The sequence below is a fragment of the Corvus brachyrhynchos genome, unplaced genomic scaffold (assembly GCF_000691975.1).
Source record: "Corvus brachyrhynchos isolate BGI_N302 unplaced genomic scaffold, ASM69197v1 scaffold27, whole genome shotgun sequence".
Lineage (NCBI taxonomy): Eukaryota > Metazoa > Chordata > Aves > Passeriformes > Corvidae > Corvus > Corvus brachyrhynchos.
The window spans coordinates 446,310-464,464 of NW_008239139.1; the positions used below are offsets into that span (position 1 = coordinate 446,310).

The following is an 18,155-nucleotide window of genomic DNA, read 5'->3' on the forward strand; positions in this document are numbered from 1 at the left end:
CTTTGATTACACACAGCAAGGTCTGTGTTATGATCTCTTACATTCTTCCCCATGCCCAAATGCATTGCTACAGTCAAAGGCAGAATAAGTTGCATCATCCCAGAGCAATCAGGGGGCTGTGTCATATTTTCTACTATCACTGGTAGTATGTTGTTGGGCGAAGAATATATTACTTATTTTGGCAGATTTCTTTAACTCCAAATCAGCCATACATGCTTACAGTTCTGTAAAGCCATAATGATGCAATTGCAGTAGAGTGGTCAAATGCATATGAAGTGTATATAGAAAGTAAAACTATCTCTCTCTATATACCTCTGCTCACATTGTAGTAGTTGCTTCTCTGATTCCATAAAATATATTGTCCCTCTTTATTTCTCTGTCTGCTTTTATCACCTATTTGCAAACAGTAGCCATTAACTTGCAATTGAAATGGAACAATTGGGTATGGTGGAGGTGAAAATAAAGTATCAAAGCATCAATATTCATCCAAAAATGAGTGGTGTAAATCACTAACTTTCACAGCAAACAGGGCTACTCTTCTGCAGAACTCCTATGTGAATAGAAGAATATTCAAGGCAAATCTCAATATGTATCAGTACATTGTTTTCCAAGTAGGATTTTTTTCAACTCTGTTTTTGCTATGATGAAATAGCACACATATTGTAGACGAAGCATTTTTATAGAAGATACTCCAAATTATAGCTAAATCAAAGACTACCACTCTGTTGTAGGACCTCTTCAAAAGTCATGCCAGTGGCTTGGATTTCCCTGTTGAATAGAAATGCTCCATCTCTGCTTCTGCACCAAACCAGAGCTGTTTGTTTCTGCCTTGGCCTCCATCTTGGGCCACCTCTGTATGAAAACAGTTTTCATACACAAACTGACAACTGAGGACTATTTGCATTGTCTCTCTTTATAAAATATCAATACCATCACCTCTCCTTTGGATTTGCACACGGGAGCGAAAGGGAAAAAAAGCTTTTGTGACCTACAAAAGCCTTACTTGAAATAATTCTCTCCGACTTGAGGCCTTTTGGAATGGAAGGGATATATTGTTTTGACTTGATTAAAGCTGAAAAGTTGATTTGACATCCTGTTGTCAAGGAAACCAATTCACACACAAAAGAAAACAGTTGTGATGGTATCATTCAGACTATTCAAGTGACCTTAGGAAGAAAAAAAGGCTTCAGTTCCAAAGATTTGTATTCAACTCACTTCACCACTGTAGAAATAAAGATCATTGCTCTTTATGCTTATTGGAAAGCAGTTTTCAATCTGGGAAAAGAAAAATGCCACATCTTCTTCCATCTGCCAGATCCAATACTTTGCTGGGAGTATACACATAAACACACCTACCATTTATTTGCCTATTTCAAAGAACCACAGAAAGAATCACACTGAAGACTTACAAGGAAGGAGAAGGAATTTCTTTAATTGACAGGACTGTGATAAATACCCCCTGACACATACCCCACCTATTGAACAGCAGCTCACAAGCCAGGTTTTAAAACATCCTCCTTCAACTACAAATAGACCTTACCTCGACCACAGCATTGTTTGCATCCAGCTTTGTTTTCCTGGGAGACATCAAAAAGCAGCATTTTTTTCTCTGCTAGCCTCCTAGATGCCTCACAAATTGAGTTTTCCATGCATGCAATAAATGAAGCATACTTATGCTCAATCTGCTCACACTTCCTACCTAGAGGATCCTAAAGAGGCAGAACTATCCTGGCTGACCATGACCACCATCATCCAGCTTTGAAGTCCATGCAAGTCTCACAGAGGTTTCATTCCCTAACAGTCTGTAAGTAGATTGGAGAAATGAAACTTTCTATCTGCTCACACACTGTAATTATACATCTCTTTCTCCAGTGACATAGCCTTGCCTGGCTGAGTGAGCAGACAGATGACTAAATAGCAACTTGTCTCAAATTCAGCTTAGAAAAAAAATATGGATGATATTAATAAGGAGGAAGTATACTGAGGAATGAATGCCAGTGTTCTTACATTATTGTCATTTAAGGGCATCACACCAAAGGTCACAGAGATAATAAGCCTCAGTCACTTTCCATTTGTTACACAACATACAAATTGCCACCACATTAATGAATATCTTTTCCCATTCCTGGCTAGCCAAGACACTGTATTATTTTCTCCTAGACAAGTACCTAACCCTTGGAATTCATTATTTCCATCACTTCTTGCAGCACTTTGTCCTTAGGGCTGAGCATAAATGCCACAAGGTGGCTGTGACTAGAGCATCAAATGCCTGAGCCTGACTTCTTTCTGCTAGAGCTTTTTTGCTGGAAGAGCATAAAGAGCATATTGGTATCTTTTGTAATCACATATGTACACACCCAGACATTCATACATGCTCTCTTACAAGTGTCTTAAACTCCTTGCAGACCACAGGAGGGGGGAAAAAAAAAAAAAATCGACATTTTCTATATTTTGTGGATATTGCCTGATAATTATATATTGAAATAATAGTTATGCTACAAACATCAACTGTCCACAACAATAGAAGATACCACAAAACAACGACATTTCCACTTTAAATGATGACAACTGGAAAGTAATTAGTTCTTAGAACGGAAATGACATTCAGAGAAATGTGGAAGGGCTTCTACGAAGAGATATACTGCTTAAACCCTCTTTACTTCCAATAAACTGCTAAGATAGCCCAGCTGAGCTATAGAGAGAGGAATGCCTCATTTCTAATCTGTACTTCATTGTATTTTAAGTTTAGGAATTTTGCATAAATACAGATAGCAACAGCTGAATCAAATTCATACTATTTCATAAACTGAGGGGGTTTTAAGATGACAAATTATTATTTCCACTGTTCACTGTAAGTATAAAGAATTTGCAGATAAAAAGAGAATATTGAAGGCTGGTAGCTTTGTACAGTTCTGAAAAGGACTAAACTTTATGTGCATAATTAAAATAAGAGAGAGAAAAAATGAAGTCCAATGCCAAATGCTGAACTAAAATAAGCCAAAAGTACTTGCTGCATGTAATCAAACATCCTCCACCTCTGTCCCCGAGACTGAAACACTGCACTCTGCATTTTGATGAACATCTTGATATTTTCTCCTTTCCCACCCCACAAACTCAAAGAGCAAGAGCGAGAAAGAAGAAAGCTGATAGCACTGCTAAGCTTACCCACAAACAGGTCCATACTCCGTTATGAGTTTTGTGTGGTTTTCCCAAAAACCCTGGAAGAAAGAAAAATAACACAGTATTTTAGAGAAGTGCACAGCAGAAGCTCTATTACACACTGTTTCTAACACACACAAAGCTTTTAACCTCAGCCAGGAGAACCATGGTATTAACTCATTACCTCACCTTTCTATCGTTGTCCACGTGTGACATACACAGAGTCTAGAAATGATGCCTGGAAAAACAAATCCCAATCCCAAAAAAGAGCTGGACAGCCATGAAGCACGTTTTCATCATGGTTTTACACTCCAAAATCTGTTACCATTTCATGATTTATTCTTTTTAAACTAATTTCATCATTTTCGTCCTGACTCAATGTTTTTCGGATATGCGAATGGGTGGAAAACTAACAGAGAAATTAATAAGAGGATAAGTATATTACTTACTACACAAAAGAGAAGCCCAGGGAATATGGCAAGGTCATCTTGTTTTGGTTTTAGTCACATTATTTTAAAAAAACCCCAAACCTGCCAAGTCAGAGTTTAGCACAAGGCAGTCAGCTGCTACACTCTACAGAATAGTAAACAGCTTTATTTGTACAAATTTTTTGTATTTTTACTGTGTTTCATTTTCATAATTGATGAAAATTGGTATCCATTTATCTAAAGAAACCTGCCACTATACTAAATTATTAGTGTCTTAAATGAATTCAAATTGATCAATCTAGAGAAGGTGTGCAAAATATATCCCCAAAAATGAACATAAAAAAATCTGTTTTAATGAAACCTCAGTATTTGAGAACCATACTCCATTGTGTTTGTAACTTGTCTATGGAAAAAGTAACACATTTGATTGCATTAATCTGCATTTATATTAATGGAAGAAAGACTGTCGTGATCTATCTTCATTCTTCAGAGAAAATTCACTAACAGTGTAGAATACTTACGTCTCATACTGAGTCTTTCTTAGTTTTTATGACATACCACAGAATATTAGCTAGAACAATACAAACTACTGTAAATACATCTACTGCTGACATAGATAAACAAGCCCATGTCATGTGTGTATGCTTTGAGAGCATTTTACCACACTAAGCAAAAGAAAATCTGGTAACCAAAGGTAATGATCTGACTTAGCACCCTTGAGTGCTAACTTATCGTCCAAATTAGCAAAGCACTTGCCACCACCTACACTCCTCCTCTCATGGAGACCCTCAATTATTTTTTTCTTCTTATACTACAGTTGTGCTTTTTATTTATTTTTTTTTTTAAATCCTGGACTCGTAATACTTTTATTCTACAGGACAATACCTCTCCAGCTTAAGGCAAGAACTCTAGGTTTTCCTTTAGCTACAAAAAAACACTGGATGACATGTAAGAAGACACTAAGGATAAAATTACGAAAGAGGTGGATTAGATGACAGCCTGAGGAGAATGTATATTGCCTGAAAAGAATATATATTCCCCCCTGAAAAATTCTTTACTACTAAGGTAAGCAAAAAAGCCTCATCCATTAGCAAACTAAGGTGGACAAAGCCTTTGTAATACCGCAAATACACATACAGCTAACTCAGAAAGGCTTTTATCTGCAGACACTGCGGGAGGGGAAAAGGCACATATACATTCACACCGACCTGCATTTTTGCTATAGAGATACTCCAGCCACTGCAGGATTTCAGCCTGCAATTGCTATGACTTCAGCATTATAAAGGTTGTCTACCGATGCAAGGGGGAATCCTGGGGTCAAATTCCCCCAGCCCTGATCTCCAGGCGGCTGTTTAAGGCTGGCACAGCAGGCTCAGCCCACGGGCACGCTCTGACCGCTGTGCCCAGGAGAGCAGCCCCAACCTGCACAAGCACAGCTGACATTTCCAGCCATGCCGCGGCACCAGCGCCTCACAGGGCACAGCTCCAGGTCACCGGGCACAGGCACACAAGGGGTGCAAAGCGCTGCTGTATCACAGCTGCACTGCTTGGTCAGGGCAGAGGAACTTCCAGTCCTGTGGGACGATGCCAAATCAGCTCTGCTCTCCAGCCCACTTCCCTCCTAGCCTGAGCCTTCAGCAAGGACACCCACACTGCAGCCTGAACCCTGCCTGCTCACTTGTGCTTTGGATTGCAAGCACACACATAGGTATTGCACTTGCTGTACCCACCAGCTGCATTCCAGTGAGCCAGCAGGATATTAACATTTTCAAGAAGACTAGGCTTTAAATGATTCAGTGAAAAAGCCTTCCAGAAACCCAGCTTCTTGGAAGAACTGCTTCTGGCTCACTACAGTAGGGGGTTCAGGCAGAACACATTTCAAATCAGGTCTGTTAACCAGTAACTGGTTTTCCACCTCCAGGACTCCTAAATAATTGCACTGGCTTAAAATTAACCACACTTAATTTTTTTTTCCCCTAAAGTGAGAAGTACAAGCCTGCAGGATGGGGGAAGAGGAGTTGAAAAGCACCTGGGAAAGACTGTGAGAAAGCGTCCTCAGGAGTAAATGCAGCTTTCATTCTCTACGCTCCAGGACACTTTCTCATGCCCTGCACACACACACACACACACACCACTACCTGCCTCCCAGGTTCACCCTGGGACCCACTGCTGTCCTGGCCTCCTTCAGGGACCTGGTAAGCACCTGGTAGCAGGTCTTGTGGTAGCAGGCCTGGGACAGAGAAGCCAACAGCAGACACAGAACCCTACAGAGCTGTGGTGGCCAGAGTGTAGGCAAGGCAGAGAGGACGTGTGTGCATCCCTTACACACCAAGGCACACCTTTCAGCTGGAGGAAGCTGGAGTCATAAAAAGGCACCTGTGTTTGCTCTTGATAGCCATGAGGAAAGCCAATGAACCTGCATGGACTCAGAACAGAGTGAGGGGATATGCCACATGCACACAGCTCTGCCAGTTTTGCAGCATCATCCCCAAACACAGCTTCCAATAGACAGGCACCCTAAAAACATCCTCCTCCTCCTGTGAGTCATGTCTGAAGCACAGCAAGCCTCATAAGTGCTTTAGTAACTTATTTACACTGGCTGAGGTTGGTTTGCTTCAAGCAATTATTGCAGGCTTGTCCATGTTTATAATTGCACTTGTACTTAGTATCTATGATATAACCAAGCACCAGCTCACCACCAGCTGCTGTTTTACAAGGAAATGGAAGTAGAGACCACCTCTCTTTGCTTCCTTTCCTCATATTTCTCCACTGGGTGATCTTCAGTCAAATTCAGAAATAGTACCTGCTGGCTTGTACCCAGTGGCTTTAACCTCCCTAAACCAGGAATCATAACGAAGCAACATAGGTATTAGGAAGAGGACAATCAGGGAAAAATATGTATTCCGATTTTTTAGGAAAACAGAAGGAAACAGAAAAGCAAAACAATACACGGTATGATGGTATGACACCATGGGCATCAGGAAGAACTGTAGCACATTAAACACTCACCAGTAACAATTAAAATCATAGTTAGCAATGATGTTCCAAGTTTAAAAAAAAACCGTTTAGGTTTTTCTTTGTTTGGAAGCTGCAGAATGTGAATTAACATCATCAACTCACAAAACGGTTGGGCCAGTGGGGACTTGTCACACTGTGGCCCATACAGTGAGGTACCAGCCTGAGGACAGTCCATCATCAAACAAGATAATGCAGGAGTAGGAAAAGCTTCTTCCCCTGAAGAAAGCATATTTTACAGCATCTGGTATACCATGGAAACAGCAGCTCAAGTGGGCTGACTGCTGCACACCCAGAAGGTTCTTTGTTTACATGGCTGGCAGTTGCCTCCCTGCAGGAAATTTGCATTCTCCCTTTCCTCTGAGCACATATCATCAGCTGCATCTGAGGATAGAACCACTCACAAGGCCAAATCCTGCTCTCAGGGATAGAGGTACAAACCCCATGAAAGAGAACAAGATCTGGGTCTGCATCAGACAGAGCACAGTCTGGTAATTGCCAACCATTTCTCTTGAGATACTGAATGTTGAAGCTTCAGCTTGAGCTGCATACATGAAAGCGCTGCAATTGCTCAAGTATTCCCTCTCCTTTTCTTCAATAGATGCTGCCACTCCAAGACAGATACTTCAGCAATTTCCTCCTCATTGCATATTCACCTTGCTAGTTGCTCACAGCAAGGAAAAAATCTGCAGCAATGTCATCTTCCCTCCTTGCTGAAAATGGCTGTAGGCACTAAGCCAAAGTTTTCAGAAAGAGGCAGTATCTCAGAGAAGCAATGCACTTTGATTTTTGGGGTGTTTAACATGAGGCCTATCCAAACTATTCCTTTTAGTTGCTCAATACCTGCAGATCTCGTGGCTGCAAATGGGAAATGACTCAAATTGTATGGAGGATGCTTTGAACATTTCAGCTTCCTGCAGGTGGAAAACAAATGATGTGGTTTATGAACTTCAGTATAGTCCTTCAGGGTCATGAGATAAAATGGTTTAAAGAAGGCCACAAAGCTGGGATACAGCAGATGCATGCTCCTGACAGTAACTCAAAATTTGGACTCCAAAATGGGTCCTAGAGAATGCCATGAGGGTAGCCCTTGAATTTTGTAGTGTACTGAATGTCACAAAAGCTGCTGAGCTCTGGGGAGATGGATGTGATGAGCCCATCAAAATTCACTGTAAGTGGGAAACATTACCCATGCAAGAACAGCCAAGGGAAAAAGGCTTCTTTTGTTGCTGCCTTCTGAAAAGTCAGATACTATCTGATGTCAGTCACTTTACCAAGACACCCTGGATTCAACTTGTGACTCAGAAGCCAAAGATGCCATACCTCATAACTAGTCCCATATATGCTCCATGCTTATTACCCTATATCAGATGTGTGATGCTCTGTTTCATTGTGATATTAATAAGCACAGCATCATTGTTTGTGTGCACACCTCATATCAAGAGATAAAAAATCTATACAGTTATTTATGGTACATAATGACAATGAATGACATTTATGGATCAGATTTTTAGCCTTCAATGGGCTTCTGCACGTCTTTTTTCCTTAGACCACCTGAAAAAGAAAATTGCTAATAATCTAGCACCCAAAATTTTTTTTTTAACACAAGCTAACATTTAATTAGAGCAACCTTGTATCAGTCTGCAACCCTCTTTGAAGGAATGACCCCAGACTGTACATCATCTCCAGTAATAATGCTAGTGAAATCACTAGGATGCCAGCAGACAAGAGGAGGAACACAGCATGAACTTCTAAGCAGCCTGATTCTGAGCTATGTACATAGTTTGTTTCCTTTGATCGTTACCATTAATGGTTGTCCTCTGTGTGTAATTTGGTTTAATTTATGTGTGTGTCATTTCAGATTTTAAAAAACACATATAGCCCTTCTAAATTTATTAAAGGCAGCCTTCGTACCCTTAATAGTTATTAAGAGAGGTTAGTGTTATGTAATTAAGTTAATCTCATCTGTAAAGGCTAATTAACTGAACACTAATTGAATCTGCATATGAAAATTTGGACAACGTGATCTCATTACACAATTTTTTTAAAAATTACCTGAACTAAACACCAAACGAATTGTAAATTTCTTTCCTTCTACCTTTTCAGATCTTTAATAAAACCTAAGTGGGCAGGTTTATTACTGTGTGCTGTATTAGTCCTTGCTGTCCTTAACACAGAGCTGTTGTCTCACTTCAGAGAAACTGCTTCAGTCCCTCCCTGAAACATGGTTATTTCCCCTCTTGTATGAGCTCTTCCTTTCTTTCTGCCCTTACTCTGTGCCTTTCATTACCCTGTTCTTCTTCTGTCATCCGTTACCTCTCCCACTCAGAAAGGACCAAGGTTCTTGGGTTCAAGTCATATCACAAAAAGGATAAGAAGGCATCCAGATATCACCTCAACCAATCCTATCACCCAAAAGGATCAGATGGCACAATACAGTTCAGTCATGCCCATTCAGCACCCCAGCTTAAAGCCACCTCAGCAGCTTTGGCAGAGCACTACCTTCTTGCCCCCAAGACCAATCGCCAGTGAAGTACTCATCTCATCCTTTTTCACCTGGGTGTGTTGGCATTACAAAAGCAAGACATGTTTTGGACCCTTTTCAGCCTTTTCTTGAGACATTTACCATTTCAACCAGTCAGGTTTCCAAACGGGAATTAAGAAAAGAACATCATTCTTTCTGGTATTTGCTGTTTCTCCCCATTGACCAGGTTAATGGCTGATTCTAATAGGCTGGTAACTGAAGAGTTGGAGGGAGGGGAAGACGAGCAAGCTAACACACAGTTGCTAGCCTGACCTCAATAGCATGCAAAATTTCTCAGTGCGTGAGACCAAGTCCTCAGATTTTCCTCACAAACCCCATCATATGTTTTTAACAGCAGAGTTGAAAGCACCTGCACTGCGCAAGTGGCATGGCTGGATGGAGCAACTCCAGCCAGTTAACAGTCCCTCAGGCACCCCACGGAACCCCACTTCACAGCAAATACTTAATGGAAAGAGGGTCACAGGAATGGGAAATGGGATACACTGCTTGCTCTCTCTCTTTGGGAAGATAATGTATTTTGTAGATGAGGGAACAATGAAAGATGCACACAAATTTCAGTAATGCATTTGGTCTGGTGGCTGGTGAACCATGATCACACCCAAAAGGATGAAAATCAGGATAAAAGAGAAAAGACAGTAAACATTGAAGTGGTAGGGAAGTGAGTATGGGCTGAGTAGAAAGAAAAGGTACAGCCAGGAAAGGAGGAAATCCACAGTCTTTTCAAGGGTCAATCCTGAGACAAACCTTGTTCAATGTTTGGAGGACTGAGTTTAGCACAACAGGTGGTCAGGATTCAGTGAAGTTCATGGTTCTGAAAAGACAGATCCTTTCCTCAGCAAGCAGAGAAACTGAGATTGTCGTACCAGAAGAATTGGATGATCTGAAGAACCTGAACAACAGCAACATAGGGGAGTCTTTAGTTGAAAGCAAAGCTTCACAGCCTTAGAGAGAGACTATGTTAACTCCAAGAACTTCTGCAGTAGCAGGTGATTGCTTGAAAATAAGCTAGAAATGAATAACCTGGATGGACACATTAACCATAAGATAAAGATGATGGAAAATGTATGACGGAAAAAAGTATGATGGAAACTACAGATGTAGAGTATCTGGGATAGGCTTTCTCTGGAATGCTGCATTGTAAATCTGATGAGCTGCCACATTCAAAAGGAATGAATTAAAAAGGGAACAAGTGGAGAAAAGGGTTACAAGGATCTTCAGGGAACAGAAGGCCTGTCTTACAAGTCATAATTAGGAGGGTCCATTTTAGCTAACCAAAGGTTCATTTTAGGAGACCAAAGGGAGGAGACATGCTTGCTGTCTAGAACTGTATGGGGAGGAATCACCAGGGAGAGAAAAATATCTATTTAATATAAAGGCCTACATTACTAAAAGATCAAAGTAGTACAAACTGGCTGTGGATAAATGTTGCTTGAAATTATCTAAAATTTATTGACTATCAAAGAAACTAGCAAGATTTTAGAGCAGCCTTCTAGTCAGAACAGTGGGGACAAGAACGTCAAGAAGGGTTTTGAGGCACAGGAGGACAGACTTGGATGCTTTGGAAAAAAGAAGTGTAGGATGAATAAACCAGCTCCTCTACACCAGCCCCTCAAGGAGATCTACAGCCACTTCTAGAATAAGAGGGACTCTTCTCATGGAAAAGATTTACTACACTTCCACATGTGCACACTGCATTCACACTTCTAGTTGACTCACCTCAACTTTCCAACTCATTCTCATATAGATATAGTCTCATACATTAATTTGGCATACTGCAATGAGATTCTTGATTTCTTTTTGTCTTTCTCTTTTTTCAATCTCATTTCACTTTACAAACTTCATTTCCACAATATCTCTGGGATGTTAAAATGCCCATCTGTCACAGGTGGGGAGTTGGAAGTACTCAAGATTAAGCAATTTGCCAAATGCCACACAGGAAGTCAATGGTAGAGCCAGAGACAAGCTGAAGGTTTCACAATCCTCCTCCCTGGTAGCTTACAAAAACATTCCTTCTCTGCCACAGAAACACAGACAGTATATGAGAAAGGAAAGGAATATCAACAAATTTGATCTGTTTCTGAGTTTTCAGACATATCACATACCTGAGGCTTTGAAGAAAGGCATAAGGAAAAGAACCCTATATGCACGGCTAACTCTAAAATGCTTTAAGTAGAGGGAGGTTTCTTCTTCATCCAACTATTAGCTAAAGATTGAATTACTCTTATAGTATGCATAGCTACAAATGTAATTAGTCATAGAATTAGCCAGACGCTGAAATTATTCCAGCTGCTGTATTCGACTCCCTGATTATTGCAATGATGAATTCTCCAGTCTGATTACACTGGCTTGAATAATATTTCTTTTTATCTATTTGAAAGTTACCTGCTGTTACCGTAGACCTTGTTTATACCTGCTATAGAGATATAATTGCAAACTTACTATTTTTACTAGGACTATTGTCTAGATAACACTTACTCCTGCTAGGCCCTTATTTTACTTCATAGTAAATGTCACAGATGACACCTATTCAGGCTTCTAGGAACCTTTATCAAAACCAGAAAACATGTCATTAAGAAGACACATACAAAGAAAATTACAATTTGTTCAATGTGTGTTCATGAAAAGCTCCATATGAGGTCTTACAGACTCACTGCAGTTTCTGATCCTTTGATAAACATATATTTATAATAACTCAAGAAACTAGAAAAAAATAGAAAGGAACAAGGGATTTATTTTTTTACTAAAGTATGTAATTTCCACTAAATGTCTTCTAAGTTGTCTTCCTTCCAAACTGAGTGTAATTCTCTCCTACACAATCTCTACTTACATGTAATTCCACTGGATGGCTAACCACCTTTGCTGCCTTAACTACATCCTCAAACTACAACAGGAAAAGAGAGAATTACAGTGCTCTCTGTAGGAGGGAATTCACTGGACAATAGAGGACCACTGCTATTTGGATTTTCACTGTGAGCTCAATGTCTCAGATGGATTAGCATAAGCATTCAGCACATCTCACTAAAGGTGAATGTGCTTTATCAGTTTTCTTTGCTGGCGTTCCTTAAGAGAAGCAAAACAGTCATTGTGTAATTCGAAGAAATGGAAACAACTTCTTGTAGGACAGACAAACACAGTAGGTATAACAAAGGAAAACAAAGGTTTGGGGAGCACTCTGTCAAAAGCACTGTTTCAGGGAGCAACAAAGTGGCATTTGAAGAAATGAAAGTTGACTTCTCTCCCAAGAAAGGGAGACAGGGACTCTTTCCTCCAAGGAGTTTTTCCACTTCAGAAGAGTGTTCCCTTCCTTCTCAGACCTATCAGCAGCAGATTACTTCAGACCTTGAAAACGTCATTTTAAAGGATAAAATATATTAACTGAACCCATTGTGAAATAGTCTGTCCTGGGTGCCACAGAGCGCAAGCAGACTTTGAAATAAGCATTGCAAAAATTACACATCCACATGCAAATCTTCCATCTTCATAGAATTAGGATGACAGTGATTAAGCTTTCTTTTCTGATGCAAGCTCTGGGCCATCTCATACTGCTCATTAGTGCCTAAGTGGGTACTATTTAGACAGGTGGGTTTCAAGAAAACCTCATCTATGGGACACAAGATTACTCATTCAGTGGGCAATATCTTGGCCTCCTCAGAGACATTCCCCTCGTATACTGCTAGGAGTCTCTGCCATTGTTTATGAACTGGTTATAAAATCAATGCCACTTAATTATCTGTGACCACCGAGTTTGAAATTATGAAACATACGCCTGAAAGACCTAAAGATAATCACAAATTCAGCTCTCAAATTTTGATCTTTTATTGTGAGGATGCTAAGACACAAAACAGTATCCAAACCAAAGCACTAGACAGCACGCAGAGTACTGCATCAAGGGAAGAAACCTGGAAAGATCATTACACGTGACAGATATTAATCATGCCACTTAATGCATTACTGAAAGATACTAGGACTATTTCTGTATTTTAACATGGCCAGACAAGCTTAGCTTCCTCTTGTCTGATTCCCACCTTGTATGGATGCAGCTCTCAAGCATGAAAACAGAAAAAATGTCCCCATAGATTGTACTGGCCTCTGACAGAGAACAGGGCATGCTGCTATCTGCAGCATGGACAGGCCAGGCATAGGCGTGACAGGTCCCCTTTTACTCCCATCTATCACATGGCACCTCTGTAAAAGCCACAAGGTTAAGGGCAGACACGTCAGCTTGACACGCACAAGGCTTGAAGTGAGCCCATACATTCAGCAGGGCAGGAGGGGGAATGTGTCTGCAGAGCAATATCTTCAGCCTAGCCATGGGAACAACCATTCCCTGTGCTTCATCCTGCTCCCAGAGTGACAATGCCACCAGGTAGGACACACCTACCCCAAACCACTGTAGACAGAGATGTGCTGTAGGATCCCGTGCAGAAGAGAATAGTTTTATCACTTTGGGAATACAACAAGCTGTAGCCCCAACAGCCACATTACAGCAGGCAATTGACTCTTCACCTATTTCTATGTAACTGTTCTAGCAAAATCTCCTTGCTTTCGTAAGGTAAGTTACTCTTCATTTTCTGTCTTGAAGCCAAACACTGTTTAAGACCCAAACCACCCATGTGGTAGCTGGTAGGATCTGAGCACAAAACCCCAGAAACACTAGAAAGCCATATCAGGCCTCCCTGGAAAGGGATTAGGAAGAGGCAGACAGAAACACACAGTGCCAATCCCTGTGTGGGCTGGAGAGAGGATTGCAGAGAGCATCAGGAGCTGAGATAGCACAAGGAAACTAAACAGGAGACTGCAGTGGAATGAGAATTTGGGAGCTCCAGCAATCAGTAAGATTACTGGCCAGCACCTAGGGCAAGCACAGGATGTGTCAAGCACAGTCAGAATTTCAACTGTGACAATTTCATAGACAGAAGAGCTGAGGTTTGGAGGTGGGGATTGAATTGGCTCCTGTCAGCCATTCATTTCTGTTTCTAGATCATCACTCAGGGCTGGATTCTGCAGCAGCACCAGAAAAAAAGCACCTTGTCAAGCCATCTGGGCTTGCTTTTTTCTTTTTTTTTTTAGTGAATGATGCTACACACCTGCAAATACCAGATATTTTCCAGAGGAACCGATGCATTTAGCTGTCCTTTCAGAACTGAATGCATCTGCACGCAGGAAAGGAGAGAGGCGATTGGCACCTTCATTCAGTACAACAGTTATGCAGGACTAGATGCTTTGGCATAAGGCACAAAGCCGACAGCAACCACTGCTCCTCCCTCTCCCTGTGAATTAACCACATCCCTAGGAGGCTGGGCTAGTGGCAGAAAGTAACCACTGCCAGGGATATAAAACAACCTTTCTACCACATCCTCCCCATAAAGCAACCAGCTGGAGGGACTGGAGAGGAAAACAGCACAACCAAGCTCCTGATGAAGATGTCACGTCAGATGGAAAACTGTTAGCACTCTTGCACTCTCCTGCTTTTCTTACGTACACAGTACACCTGTACAGAGCAGAGGGTTTGCACATTTCCAGGTCCAAAGAGGGTCACTTATTGTAGGTAGTGCTTTCAAAGCAGGGACTTTCTCCTGAAGGTCCTCAAAGAAAAGGGGATCCCTGTTTGCTAAACAGTAAGAAGACAAATTATGGGACATTTGAATGACAAAATCTCTCCAGAATTAAGAATCAAAATAAAACGATGCACAGTTAGAAGAGGTGCTAAAAGTTTAACCTGTCTGACATCAGTGTTTGTCCCACAGAAAAAGGGATGGAGGAGTGACCACTAGAGAATGTGACATCCATTCGTGTCCTCGGAAGTAAAGCGGCAATCTCACCATACCACTGGGAATAGCACAGGGCACCCTGCAAAAGCCGTGGGGAAGCTCTTGCCAGTGCAAGATTTAGCAGCATTTCCAGCTGATCTCTAAACCCAGCCCTTGATCAGACAGCAGGAAATACTGGCATGACCAGAAGGAGAACGGACTCCAGATCTACTGCCTGGACCCCAAGGCCTTTCACAGACACAGGATGGTTTAAGCCCTGCTTAAACTTCATGGATTAAACTGGGAGGTTTTACCAGTTGTGCTGGTTTTGGCTAGGGCAGAGTTATTTTTCTTCACAGTGGCTAGTACAGGGATATATTTTGGATTTGTGCTGAACACAGGGTTGATAATATAGAGATGTTTTTGTTATTGCTGAGGAGAGCTTACACAGAGCCACTCTAAAAACTTAGGTCCTTCATCATGGTTTTGTGTTAATGCCTCTTTTTAACTCAAGATATAAATTACAGGGTTCATGTAGAAGTAAAGAGCAAGACCCAGATGAAGAGTGTATATATCAGTCCTCTGACTCTCCTGCCAAAATTTCAGGCTAAAAATGTTATATGTACACCTCCCTGCTTATATGTAAGAAAGTATCTCTATATATTCATAACAACCTCAGGTTATTATTTATATGACAATCTAGGATGCACAAGAGAACCAGGTCCCCTAAAATACAGGCAAATATCTCAGCTCCTGCAGAACAAGTCATTCCTAGAGGATGATAGATTAAATTCAATTAAAGGAACAGATATGAAGCACTGTCTTTAGAGCAGAGTTCCTCTCTCTCACAAATCCTTAACAGAGAAGCTGGACATTTAGTTTTGTTACATGCCAAAATCTTTGTGTCTTGTAAAGAAAGAGGCAGGAGAAGGAATGTTAACGACCTCTTTTTACAGTAGCCAGTTGTCAGAGGGGGTGGGAGAAAACAAGCCATACGGAAAACAATTGCCAATTTGTGGTCTTGACCATTTAAAAATGGATCCCAAAATAGTCTGCTGAATTGTTTCACCCGGAGCAAAATTACCCATGAATACATATGCATGCACACAAAAACAGCATCTCTTGACGCAGTGCTGATGGTGACTGCAGTCAAGGAAGAAGTGTTATTGCATTCCACATTGTGAAAAGATCACAATGCAGTAATTATTCTGAAAGGTTTTCACAAAGCACAATTATTAAGCTAACATTATCCTATTATTGTTTGTTGCTATGGAGATAATATAATCAATATATTTTCTGGATTGATTTTTTTAATACTACTAGCACATTGCCCAATATAGCAAGATTTAACTCAATGCATTAACTGATTTTAGTTTATGACTGGCAAAGTCTTGAGGCAATAGATTGCAATCCATCTCATGCCTATTATTCTATCAAGACACTTAATGTCAAAATCTCCAATGCAAAAGCAAGTTTACTTGTCGAAAATGAGAAAAAGGATAACAAATCTCTCTGAAGAGAGGCAGTCTTTTAAGCATGAATTTAACACTTACTTCTATTTTTCCTAGGCCAAATGAAAATTACCAGACTGACTACAAAAGTAGTAGAAAAGCAAGCTGGATTTGAACTCGCCGCTTAAGGTACTTATTTATTCCAGTGAGGATGTTTTGAGGCATTATCCTCCTCCATGTAATATAAGCTTTTCCTGCAGCAACAGGGGACTCTGGGAAGGTGGCATCAATTGTGGCACTGTGTCAAAGCCCACTGGGTGCAGATGCAGTCCACAGCCTTTGTCACAACCTCTTCTGCACAAGCTCAGAGGAATCACTGGCTACCTGTTCCCATGCACCCAGTGAAGACAGAAGGCACTTGGCTCTTGATCTCAGTGGGTGGTGAAGCAAAATTGTTATAGCCACAGCCTTCAGTTGCCTTGCCCACAAAACTGCAAGCACACTTCCTTTCTTCCAAGTCTCCCTTTCCAGATGATAAGCTTCCAGCATATCAAGGGAATGCCCCTGTGTTAGAGCAGTGATAAGTCCGCATAAACCCGAGTCTCAGATCTTTGCAAGACAGTAATATAATATATTAAGAGGCTTCAATTCTGACACTGTTGTTGCAGTCAGTGACCTCTCCTATGAAAAGATGGGCTCGTCACTGTGCAAGGTCTTAAAGCCTTTTAACATGTATTTACCATAATGGTTCAGAGAAGGATTTTAACATGCTTTCCCTTCCCATATAGCCATACTGTAATGAGTTACCTTTTCATCTATTTGATCACAGAATCATAGAATAGCTTGGGTTGGAAAGGACCTTTAAAGGCATTCTTTAAAGGCCAACCCCCCTGTAATCAGCAGGGACACCTTCAACTAGATCAGGTTGCTCAGAGCCCTATCCCAGGTTTTCAGGGATGGGAAACCTCAGTTTCCAGAAACCTAAGTCCCAAAGGTGACCGTATTTTGTCAGCATAGTATATGCTTAAGACAAAATTAAGTGCAGCAGGCTAGACTTTGCATAACTAAATAAAAGGAGTTATAGCAACATTTAAAAGTACCAACACCTGCTAACTCCTGTGACAAATCATATGGTTACACTTTTGGGTACCAAAGCATAGCTTTAGCTGCCTTTGGTTAAACACTAGTATATAAGCATTTTGTCCATGGAGCATACAGCTGCTTGATAAAATGTGAAATCACAGCAATTCCACCTTCTCCCTTCCCTAAAGGCACTGGACGGGGTGGTCTTGTCTTTCTACACAAAGTAGTCTGGGCTCAGTAATGTAACTTCTGGACTGTCTGGAGGGGATCCATCAGGAATGATCATTCACAGATTATGTATGTTGCCTATACAATGAAACACATCTGGCCCCTCTGGCCCAGGGGATAAGTAATAGAGTTAGGAATGCACATTCACAGCCCATCCCCTGCAAGTCTGCTGTGCTGACACTAATCCATGCAGATCTAGGGCTGGTTTGTGAGCCACCTCTGCCCTCCCTGATGTGGCTGGTACAGGTCATTGTCTTCCATCACATTTCTCAGTGATGCCACTTGTACCTGCATGATACTGAATTGCTCTCTGGGCATGTGCCATGGAGAACAAGCACATACATCGGGCTGCTTGCCTTCCCCCCCTTGTTTACTTTTATGCTAATTTATAAATGGTTTTTCTGCTGGACATGGCTTAGGCAAGCAGGTAGGAGACTGCCCTGGTTTCAGAAAGGGTGTAGAGTTTCAGCACCGTGTGGGTGTGACCACGCAGTTA

General features: G+C 41.2%; 1 protein-coding gene across 6 annotated transcripts in view; it reads right to left on the bottom strand.

The window, feature by feature from the left end:
* TBXAS1 (thromboxane A synthase 1) overlaps window positions 1–18,155 on the bottom strand; it is a 265,782-nt gene that overhangs the window by 150,288 nt on the left and 97,339 nt on the right. For 5 of the 6 annotated variants that reach the window (XM_017739992.1, XM_017739993.1, XM_017739994.1 and 2 more), the window contains one exon: window positions 3,166–3,218. In XM_017739992.1, the coding sequence (XP_017595481.1) occupies window positions 3,166–3,218 (53 nt within the window). Of the gene's footprint in view, window positions 1–3,165; window positions 3,219–9,891; window positions 9,969–18,155 lie in introns of those variants that run through there. The other variant, XM_017739995.1, reaches the window with a different exon arrangement.